The following is a 12,247-nucleotide window of genomic DNA, read 5'->3' as shown; positions in this document are numbered from 1 at the left end:
AAGAAGGAATTGAAGATTTCGGATTTGATATAAAAAGTAAGATGTTGTCTGCATAAGCCGAAAATTGTATCTGTTTTTCCCCATATTAGAAACCATGCAAATTTGGATTAGCTCTAAGTTTCAGTAAAAAAGGTTCCAAGGCAAGAACAAACAAAATCGGTGACAACGGACAACCCTGACGAACTCCTATATGAAGTGAGAATGAGGGAGAAATAAGACCATTTAGAAAAATAGCTGCTGTAGGAGAAGAATACAATAACAACATTACATTTATGAATTTAGCTCCAAAGCCAAACCAGGAAAATGTTGAAAAAAAAAAAGACCAATTAACCCAATCAAAAGTTTTTTCAGCATCTAGAGCTATTGCAGATAGAGAATCTTTATACACCACAGACTTACTTAAAATATTAAAAAATTTGGTGTCTGTTGTCCGATAATAAGCGTCCTTTCATAAGACCAGACTGCTCTTTACCAGTTAACTTAAGTAGAATCAATTCCAAATGCATAGCAATAATTTTAGCAAAAAATTTATAATCCAAATTTACTAGAGGTATAGGTCTATAATTCTTACAAAACTTTGGATCTTTAATATCCTTTGGTATAAGAACTATTAAGGCTTCTTGAAAAGACCCTCCAGGGGATTTTGCTTCAACAAAATGGGTAAAAATGTTAAATAATCTTGGAACCAATAATTTGGAAAAACGTAAATAGAATTCAATAGTAAAGCCATCAGGGCCTGGGGCTTTACCTTATTTAGTAAGTTTTAGTGCACTAAGAATGTCATCAATAGAAATGTCATGATCAAGCACAGAAAAATCAGAAGAGTGAAGTACAGGTGGATTAATGATAAACAAGTATTGATCAATAAGATCCTGAGTGGGAACAGAATCAGGAGTATACAATTGTGTGAAAAAATGAACGAATTCATCCAAAAGTTCCTCGTTCTTATGTAATAAAAGATTGGAGGAGTTATAAATAGATTCTATCTTTGTTCTATCTTTTTTGATTTTAAGATAACTTGCTAAAATGTTTTCCTGATTTATTTTGGCCCCATAATACTTAGCACTAGACTTAAGAAGATAAGAATTAGCAATATCAGTCACATTTTTATTGAAGGTAAATTTAGCTTGAAGTAAGTCATTAGGACAAGAAGAGTAGTAAAGATTTTCTAATTGTTTGATGCGATTCATTAAACTAAGTATTTTCTTTTTATTGGCAACATAAGATATAATAAAATCCATAGAAGCTGCTTTGAATGTATCACAGATAATTTGAACCAATATCTGAGGGGTATCATTTTCTACAAAGAACAGTGTGAAAAACTTCTCAAAAAGCTGAGTAAAATTACAATCGAGAAGTAATGAATGATCAAATCGCCATCTATTACTTGGCTCATTATGTGCGATAAGATCAAGGTCCATGCTCACAGGAGCATGATCTGAGATTAATATGGAACCAATCTCTGAACCCAAAACATGTTGTACAAGAGGTTGTGAGACAAACAGATAATCAATCCTCGATTGACAAGAATGTACTGGGAGAAAAAAGGCAAGTTCCTGTAATGTGGGGTTGCACAATCTCCAAACATCTGTTAATGCTCTTTGTTGAATCATGAAGGTTAACTGTGAAAATATGGTGGGTGGAACAAATCTAGAATTGGATTTCCGGTCAAGAAAGGGATCCATAACCATATTACAATCACCTCCAAAAATCAAATATTCATCTGAAAGAGTCATTAACTTAGCTAATATTTCATTCCAAAAGGATTTATCAAGTTGGGTTGGCGCATAAACATTAAATATAGTTAGAGGTACTTTATTAATATTCATTGAAACTATAACCCATCTACCCTTCTCATCAGAATCTTGAGAAAAAACAGTAATAGTCAAAGCCTTATGACACAGTATAGCAACCCCATTTCTTTTCCCCATACCTGGAGTTGAAAAAACATGACCTACCCATTGTCTTTTAAGCTTAGCTACCTCATCACCTGGTAGGTGAGTCTCTTGCAACAGAGCATTATCAGTTTTCAATTTTAAAATATGTGTTAAATTAAAGCTCTTTGATGCTTTATTGGGGATCCCAAACCTTTAACATTCCATGAAAGAATCTAATTGCCATTTAATATATATAAAATGTAATATACCCATGAAATTAATGCATATAAACCACATAATAATTTGAAGAAATTGAACCAAAAGAAAACCTTTGGTGTACAGAAAAAGAAAAATAGAACTATCAGCATGAGAAAATAGAAAGAAAAAAAATAAAAGGAGGAAAAAATAGTAAGAGCAGAAGAGATGAAGTGAAAGAAAACAAACAGGACAAAATAAAAAAGAAAACATGAAAACTACAGAAAAAACACATAACGAGTAATAAAAACATACCTATAAGACAAAAATAACATGAGAGTGGTGAAACCACAAGGCGAAGATGATGTAACCTTCACTCCACGACGGCAGATACGAAGGGAAGAGGGACCCGGCCACATAAGTTGTTACCACAAAAAATGGGTATGTAAATGCATGAAGAGAGGAACATAGGAAACAGTGAAAACCGTAGACAATTGAACACATTTAGAATTACAGAAACCAAAAATGGGCATATCTATTAAATAAGAGCATAGTAGAAAAACAAAAAACAATACAATATTCAAGTCCCTGATATTTTGGAACTGTCCATTGTTTCACCTCTACAAGACTCAATAAATCGTTGAAGTAATGCTGGCTCTTCATATGTTGTGGTCTTATTATTGTAGGTCACCTTGAACAAACATGGATGAAAGAGACCATACCGAGCATTAAGTGACTTCAATGCCGGACGCATATCAAGACATTTATTTCGTTTTTCCGCTGTCAACTTAGCATAATCCTGAGCAAAAACAAAATTGGAACCTGACCACATGATCCGACCTTTAGCTTTTGCTGCTCTGAGAACCTTTAGCAAGTCTACATACTCCAAAAAATTAAGTATCATTCCTCTTGATTTCTTTGACGTCAAAGCCAAATGTGAGGGATGACCAAGTCTGTGCGCTCTTTGTATATTCAAAACAGGAGAAGTAGGCAGGTCCAGAATCTTGGGCAGAAATGCTTGAAAGAAAGATAAACAATCCGAGCTTTCAATTCCTTCAGGTAGACCATAGATACATAGATTATTCCTACGGTTCAGATTTTCCATATCCTTTGCATGCTTTTTTAACATAGTAACTTCAGATTGCAGAGATTAAATAACCGCCACTGAATCCTCAAGTACTTCCACTCTTCATTCCACACTCTGTTTTTCACAAGAGACCATTTGTCGTCTAATATTTGTAATTGTTTATTTGTATCCTCCATATGGGATTTAAGCGCTCTTATTTCTTCAAGGAGTAACTCCATAGATATGGTATCAACAACTTTAAGAGGAGATGGAGGATCCTTTTTAGCTGTCTTATTCATGGACGTCGAAACCGTTACTGGAAACTTGGACGATACTTTAATAATAACAGTAGGGGGAGAAACAGGCGCCGAGAGTGTAGCATCAAGAGTAGTAACCCCGGCATTCTCCATATTTGATAAAGGAGTAAATGAGTTTGACAAATAAATATTTTCAGAACTTTTATTGCTCTGTACTTTGTTGCTAGTCAATTGAAGGTTCCTAGATCTGTCCGTAAGCAAAGATGAATAATTCTGCCCAATATATAGTAAAACATATATTTTATGAAGTGAGGTTTATCTCAGAAAAAATAGAGTAGTCCAAAATTCTCCTTAAGCTGGACCAAATTTTCCAAAAAGGAAAATACATTGAATAAAGAGCATAGATACACACCTTTAAACCAAAAAGTGCAAAAAGAAACTCTTAGACTACGATGAATAGAGCAAAAAAAAAAATAATGAGGTGAAAAGTAAAAAACTAAATTTCTCAGACGATGTAAGTCATTGAAAAAAGGCTTAAAAATACCTTTTACTTCATTTCAAGGGGAATAATGCTGCCCAGGCATATTCCCCTAACTTTTCCTCTCTTCAGCAGTAGTGAAATTCTGCAGGATAAACGAGCCGGCTCCCTGTGCCTCCGTCGCGGTCACGGATTCCGGTGAAGGCAGCCATCTTCCTACAGCGCCAAGCCATGCCCCCCAATCAATCACACAACTGAAACAATTCATAAAAGCACTGGCTATTACATAAATTGTTGTTTAAGGAAAAGACTGACGCTAACGTTTGTATGTAGCACAGTGAGATAGAAGCAGAGAAATATCCCAGTGGTATGCAGCAAGACTTAGGCCATGATGGGTATTTTATCTTCAACAGGAGCAATGATTACTGTCAAAGATCCCGATTACAAGATGTAGACAATTGTACGTAGGCTGGTGATCCAGCGCACTGCCTTTCGGGGTGCTGGAAGACCAGACCCAATTTTATCTGACAGAAATTCCAGCCAGTGAAATCGCATTTTGAAAGGGCTGCTTTGCAGCCCCACCCCTCGAAGACCCTATGCCAAGGCACAGGGAGCCATTAATGCACCTCCTGTCAGACAATAGCCCCCCCTTCGCTCGCGCACTCTCCCCTTTTCCTCTTCCACCCGTCCCAACTTTTCCCTTCCCTGCCTCCTTACACGCATTTACCTGTCGCCCTCAGAAGGTGGTAAACAGGTGCATTGAATCATATGGAAATGTAAATCTGTGCGGAATTCAGCCTGGTAAATCCAGGACCGCACAGTTATTCCCATCCGTATGATTTAACTTCCTACTTCCAATCAAGGCCATAAGTGTAAAATAACGCATTTCTTTACCTTTCAGTTGGTGGATGTTCACAGGGGCTCTTCTGAATTCAATGAAATTGAAAGAGAATTTGAAAAGACCATGTATGGATATTCAGTACAGAAAATTAAGAGGGTTCAGAATCCCTCCCTCTGGCAGGTTTATCAAATGTAAGTATTTGAGGGCTTGATTGTCAATACTTCCAGTGGAAACATATGTTGATAGAGGTTGTTAAAGTCACAGGGGTTGTTGGCAAGGGGCTTGGCTGTAGGGGCTGCACTGAATGAAGCAGAAATGAATATCACAGGGATATTGTACTGTTAAGGCCGTTCCCAGCAGTAAATGATGCAGTAAGCTAACTAAGAGCAGGGACTAGAAGGCACAATGATGAGGGGTGATTGATAGTACATCTCAGTGACCATCTTTCAGGAATTGCTCTTTCAGCAGTGGCCTAAGCTCAAAAGGATACCACCCCACTGTCCTTAGCTAAGGGTTAATGGAAGAATTTCCAACAGTGATACGGCTGTGTGACAGTAGCTTGGGTAGGGTGGTTGGTGAACTTCCCTGCTGGCGGGCTATTGACCACAATCTCAATTGTAGGGTGTTAATCACAAGCAATTCAAGCAAACATGCCTTGCTGTCTCCAGGTGAGCTTGGACTTTTATCTTCCTGAGAGCATTTTGTACAGTAATTGGCAAATCAAATAATGCTCGTTCTTTAGGACCTGTTGACTTTGCCAACATTTTTGAGCCATGCTGTACAGTATCCACCGAAGCTCTGCAACAAGGTTAAAGGAAATACACATTAAAAAACAGAAGCAACGGTCGGGCCATTTTATTGGTACACGCTTGCACGCGCCTGCAAATTGATGCAAGGTTTTTTGTTTTTTATGGAGTCACCAGTGGGTGGTGAGCAACCTGGAGGGCAAAAGTTGGGGGCGGGAGGGGATGGTGACATCTTTCAATAAATTACCTGACAAGACAAAGGCTTGGCGGGCGAATAACAGAAGCAAACAGTGCCAGTACAGTACTATTTTCCTAAGAAGCTACAAAATAGCCATAGGTATTATAATCATTTCACATATTCTTGAGAAAAAAGTTTAACATATCCTACTATGATTGGTTTTCTACTGCCTGATCCCCAAGAAGGTGTTGCAAAAGGGAAATATTTATTTTTAAATGCAGTTTATGTCCGTTAAAGGGACAGAGGCTGCTTTAAAAAACAATGCTTCTGTCAGGGAATGAAAATGCAGGGGCGGAGAGCTGGTGTCTCTTGCAGCCCACCATATCTATATTTGCAGCCAATGACATGGGGACGGGAATTGCATCCTGCCTGGTTGATAATAATTAGGCAGATCATTTTGCAACCCCCCCCCCTTTGAAGGGACAGTTTGCGATGCGACCTATGTAAATAATGCACGTACAAAATTGAATCCCTGTTCAAAAAATAGCAGAGGCATGCAATTTACACATTCTGGTGTGAGAACAGCGATCAGTAAATATGCCCCTTTATCCCAATGTGCCATTTCTCCTTTTAACACCAGTTTTTCATGTATGATACATACACCTTTTTCTTCCAGATAATAACTGGTTATTTTTGTACCTGCATGTGTTTTTCCTCATATATGAGCTTTTTAACCTTTGCTAAATAAAGTCATTTTCCTAAAACATACAGTTTGCTATTTCCTGAAAATAAACACAGTTTGCTTTCAAATACTTTGGCCCTCATTACAACCCTGGCCGTCGGTGTTAAAGTGGCGGTAAGACCGCCAACAGGCCGGCGGTAAAAAAAATGGAATCACGACTGTGGCGGAAACCGCCAACATAGACAGCCACTTTAACACTCAGACCGCCACGGCGGTACAAACAAACAGCGCGGCAGTCACCGCCAACAGACAGGCGGAGGACAATGTACCGCCCACAGAATTACAACCTACCAATCCGCCACCTTTTCCGGGGCGGATTCACCGCAAACAAAAGCACGGCGGAAACAGGACTTCGAAGGGAAAACAATCACCTCTGCACACCCCACGAGGAACCAGGACGCCATGGAACCAGAGCTCCACATTTTTCCAGCCTTTATCTTCTTGCTCCTCTACCAGGAGCACGAACGCCGGCTGCGAAGACCACGGTGAGTACTGCACATACGAAACAGGGGAGGGGGGAGGGAAAAAACTGTGACACACACACGCAACACTCAACAACACACACACTAATACAGCATGATACATTAGTTACACCCCAACCCCCCGGGAAGAATGCAAAGACAAAAGGAAATGAGGTGAACGATTGTAATATATTAAAATTCAGTATTAAAAAAATATACATACACTATTTACAAATATATACGCCAAGAATATTAGTCCATTGTATTCCACCTTGAAAGTCCGTGGACCACTGGGCCCAAAATGCATGGGCGAGGCCCACACAAGATACCCGAACAAGACGGAGAGAACACTGCAGGGGCATCAGATAGAAATAAAACAGGCACCTCAGGGGGAAGGGAAAGGGTGGGCACCTCAGCCGGTTGAGTGCATGACGCCAAATCCATGCGGGGGCCCCATGCCCACTGTTCAATCCTGGGGAGTGCAAAGCCACAGTCTCTCAAGTCTCGCCAGTGGGTGGTTTGCCCACTGTTCAATCCTGGGAGTGCAAAGCCACAATCTCTCAAATCTCTACAGTGGGTGGTTTGCCCACTATTCAATCCTGGGGAGTGCAAAGCCACAGTCTCTTAAGTCTATACAGTGGGTGGTTTGCCCACTGTTCAATCCTGGGGAGTGCAAAGCCACAGTCTCTTAAGTCTCTCCAGTTGGTGGTTTGCCCACTGTTCAATCCTGGGGAGTGCAAAGCCACAGTCCCTCAAGTGGATAACTGTCTCCACTGGTTCTGGCGGGGGCTTTGTGCCCAGAGTGTTTCATCCTGCCAAGGACTGTGTGAGTGGATGTGAATCTCCACTGGTTCTGGAGGGGGCTTTGTGCCCAGAGTGCTTCATCCTGCCAAGGACTGTGTGAGTGGATGTGAATCTCCACTGGTTCTGGAGGGGGCCTTGTGCCCAGAGTGCTTCATCCTGCCAAGGACTGTGTGAGTGGATGTGATACTCCTCTGGTTCTGGAGGGGGCTTTGTGCCCAGAGTGCTTCATCCTGCCAAGGACTGAGGTAGTGGATGTCAACTCCACTGGTTCTGGAGGGGGCTTTGTGCCCAGAGTGCTTCATCCTGCCAAGGACTGTGTGAGTGGATGTGAATCTCCACTTGTTCTGGAGGGGGACTTGTGCCCAGAGTGCTTCATCCTGCTCGTGGCGGCCTCAGTAGCGTCTGAGCTTTCGGTGCTCATGGGCCTGCGGTGCTTGTGGCGGCGGGGTCTTTGGCAGCGGTGCTTGTGGCGGAGGTGTCCTTGGCAGCAGTGCTTGTGGCAGCGATGTCTTTGGCAGCGGTGCTTGTGGCGGCGGTGTCTTTGGCAGCGGTGCTTGCGGCAGCAGTGTCTTTGGCAGCGGTTCAGCTGCTGGCGGTCCTGTCTTGGGCAGCGGTTCAGCTGCTGGCGGTCCTGTCTTGGGCAGCGGGCTTCTGCTGGCCGGCTCCTTGGCAGCAGGGCTGCTGCTGGCGGTCCTGTCTGGGGCAGTGGGGCTGCTGGCGGTCGGCTCCTTGGCAGCGGGGCTGACGGCGGTCTTCTCTGCCGTGCTGATCTTCCCAGACTTTCCGGTTTTCTTGTGGCCCTTCCCCACCTTGGAAGGTGTCGCAGCTGAATCCACACTCCCACCTGTACCCCTGGGAGCGGCTTTGGTGGCTGGTGTCTTCCCCCTCTCCCGCCGGGCACTGGCCAACTTTTGATGCTTGACAGGTGGGGGACTGTCCGTGCTGTGGCTCCTTGCCACACTGTGCGCTCCATAATCCGATGACTACTGGCACTACTGGTCCCGCCGATGTTGTGGCTGAGGTGCTAGGTTGGGACCTGGAGAGTCGGGCCCTAGGGGACGGACGGGGTGGGGGAGGTGAGGGAAAGAGGTCAAGGCTGGCCAGGAAAAGTTTCTTAGGAACACTGGGATGGGTAGATGGAGGGGGTTTGGGAGTGGAGGAAGAGGTAGTGGTCGTAGTAGGCATCCGTTTGCTGACTTTGGGTGAAGGTGCATGGGCTTGAGGCTGTCGTGAGGTCGATGGCTGTTGGGTGGGTGTGTGGCTGCGTTTGTGTACTTTGGGAGGAGGGCTCACTGACACACTGGGAGAGGACACAGGGGATGTGTGAATGGTAGTGTGGTGGTGACTCCACGTGAGCGGGGTGTGGTGGTGGGTGTGCTGGTGATGTTCGTAGTGGCTGAAGATGTAGTGCATGCAGGTGTGAGTGGAGAGGAGAATGGGAGGGATGAGGAAGAGGGGGACACAGTGGAGGCAGTGGATGTTGGTATGTCTGCATGTGTGTGATGCTTGCGTGAGTGCCTGTGGGATGTGTGGTGCTTATGTTTGCCAGAGCTTCCTTTGTGTGTTGAGGTGTGTGCATGCTGGTCTGATGATGTGCTTGGGATAGGCTGAGGTACAGGGGTGTGGGTCTGGGTGGAGGAAGTTGGAGAGGGGAGGCTAGAGACAGGGACAATGGCTGCCATCAGTGCTGAGGCCAGAGTCTGAAAAGCTCGCTGAAGGGCTGCCTGACCAGAATGAATGCCCTCCAGGAATGCATTGGTTTGTTGCAACTGCCTCTCTACACCCTGGATGGCATTCAGAATGGTAGACTGCCCAACAGTGAGGGACCTGAGGAGGTCAATGGCGTCAGGGGTGACTGGGGCAGGGCCTGAGGTGCCTGGGGCGAAGGTGATGCCCACCCTCCTGGGTGAGCGGGCACGGGGCAAAGGCTGAGGGGCTGCTGGGAGGGCGGTGCTGGAGGGGGTGGTGGGAGGGCGGTGCTGGAGGGGGTGGTGGCAGCTGTACCCGTAGATGCGGGGGGCACAGAGGGGCCCACCACCGCAAGGGAGCTCCCATCAGAGGACGAGTCCGTATCACTGATGTCAGCGCCTGTCCCCGCCGTGGAGCTCCCCTCGCCCTCCATCCCACTGGTGAAATCGGAGTCCGTAGTCTTGCCCTCCAGGGACATGTGGGATGCAGCTCCCTCCTGCTCCGGTGCCACTGCTCCTCCGCCTGATGATGCTAATGCACACAAGTACAGGGAGACCACAAAAAGGGGGGGAGACAGAAGAAAGAAATGTTGAGTGCATGCATTACCGCTACCGTTGGTGGACACGACAGACACAGAAGTCCCCTGCACTACGCTGCACACTTGGGGTCCACTATTCAATCCCTTGGACATGGCCTACAAGGCTATGGCCGATATCTGCACACATGGATGTCACAGGAGCCTGACTAGGTGTAGTTGGCACTGTACCCAGGTGGGGTGGGGTGCCACAGGGTCTGCCTGAAAAAGAGGACTTAACTAGCACACTCGCCCTGGCCTAGGGGAACCCACAGCCCACCTCCCCCACCCAGACACCTCCACTGCGCACTGAATCAGCAGAATGAGAGTGTACTCACCCCCTTGTTGCTGCTGTGATGCCCTCAAGCGCCCATCCAACTCCGGATACGCCACCGCCAGGATCCTGAACATCAGGGGGTCATGGTGCGACGGGCACCCCTCCCACGTTGGGAGGCCATCCCCCGTCTCCACCGACTTCTTGCTCCAGAGGCAAATGTCCTCCCATCTTTTACGGCAGTGGGTGCTCCGTCTGTGGTAGACCCCCAGGGTCCGGACGTCCTTGGCGATGGCACGCCAAATATCCTTCTTCTGGTGGGTGCTGACCTACAGGAATTGTACAGCGGAAAAACCAACTGCACCGTCACAGTCATTGGCCCGCATCCCTACCCTTGCCATGTGGCACATGCACTCAACGTCGTTTCATGCACGCCTCATTCTCCCCCCCCCCCATCTTTCATCCATCCCACTCCACACAGGCATTGCCCATACAGCATGCTCACAGTATACTTACCTGTTTGTCTGGAGGACCGTAGAGCAGCGTGTACTGGGGGAGGACCCCATCCACGAGTTTCTCAAACTCCTCCGTGCTGAAGGCAGGGGCCCTTTCCCCAGACGCACGAGCCATTGTCTCTTCCAGACTGAGGTCACAGCAGCACTTGCAGTGTAGGTTCTCTCCTGTTGAAGATCAGGTATCGAATGATTGAACTGATAGAAAATGGCGGTCACGTCCGCGGCGGTGCGTACCGTCACCGCCGGCGTACATCGTCATTGGCTCCTTAGGGTCCAATGTTAACCAATGCAGAATTGTGCCACGGACTTCGACCGCCTACCGCGACGGTGTACAACACCAGCGCAGTTACCTCATATCTCATTGTCCCACTTTACAGTTCAGGCAGCCGCCATTTCAGGGGCCCACATGGCTTTATTTTTAACTGCGTCACACATACCTAGGCCTTGGCTCAACACTCATACAGGCAATTTTCGGATTATGAATAGTTTTCTGAGTAAGCTGTGTTTACGTACCTCAGAGTTGGTTTGACTCTGTGCTCGCTGTTGTCTTCCATAGGCACTGTCCACTGGGACATGTGAGGAGATGGCGGCATCCTCCAGTGTACAGACCGCTGGTGGACCTGTCGACAATGGAGGAAAGACATGTAATCATCACCTACAGGCTTGATCGTGCCACAATCCTGGAACTGTGTGCCCAGTTGGAGCCAGACCTGATGTCAGCTATCCGCCATTCCACAGGAATCCCCCCTCAAGTGCAGGTGCTGTCAGTACTCCATTTCCTTGCAAGTGGGTCATTTCAAATAACAGTGGCCATAGCATCAGGGATGTCCCAGCCTATGTTCTCAAACGTGTTGTCCAGAGTGTTGTCTGCCCTGCTGAAACACATGCGGAGCTACATTGTTTTCCCTCAGGTGGAGGATTTGCCAACAGTGAAAGGTGACTTCTATGCCCTGGGACACATCCCCAACATCATAGGTGCCATTGATGGGACACATGTGGCCTTGGTCCCCCCCGCAGGAGTGAACAGGTGCTCAGTGACCGGAAGAGTTACCATTCGATGAATGTGCAGAAGGTGTGTTTGGCAGACCAGTACATCTCCCATGTTAATGCCAAATTCCCTGGATCTTTGCATGACGCTTACATCCTGCGGAATAGCAGCATCCCTTATGTGATGGGGCAACTACAGAGGCACTGTGTGTGGCTACTAGGTGAGCACGTGGAACCAAATCAGTGGGAATAGTTGTCTGGGGATATCCGTAAGTTAGTTTGCGTCTAACAGTTGTCCCTCACCATTTTCAGGTGACTCTGGTTACCCCAACCTGTCATGGCTACTGACCCCAGTGAGGAATCCCAGGACAAGGGCAGAGGAACGCTACAATGAGGCCCATGGGCGAACTAGGAGGATTATAGAGCGGACCTTCGGCCTCCTGAAGGCCAGGTTCCAGTGCTTACATATGACAGGTGGTTCCCTATTCTACTCACCAAAGAAGGTGTGCCAGATCATCGTGGCCTGCTGTATGCTTCAAAACTTGGCTTTGCGACGACAGATG

General features: G+C 46.2%; 1 protein-coding gene across 1 annotated transcript in view; it reads left to right on the top strand.

The window, feature by feature from the left end:
* LOC138287530 (protein mono-ADP-ribosyltransferase PARP12-like) overlaps positions 1 to 12,247 on the top strand; it is a 267,415-nt gene that overhangs the window by 177,786 nt on the left and 77,382 nt on the right. The window contains exon 10 of the mRNA XM_069228004.1: positions 4,775 to 4,905. Within this exon, the coding sequence (XP_069084105.1) occupies positions 4,775 to 4,905 (131 nt within the window). The remainder of the gene's footprint in view (positions 1 to 4,774; positions 4,906 to 12,247) is intronic.

Source organism: Pleurodeles waltl, chromosome 4_1 (assembly GCF_031143425.1).
Source record: "Pleurodeles waltl isolate 20211129_DDA chromosome 4_1, aPleWal1.hap1.20221129, whole genome shotgun sequence".
Taxonomy (NCBI): domain Eukaryota; kingdom Metazoa; phylum Chordata; class Amphibia; order Caudata; family Salamandridae; genus Pleurodeles; species Pleurodeles waltl.
This window is presented reverse-complemented; position numbering and strand designations above follow the sequence as displayed.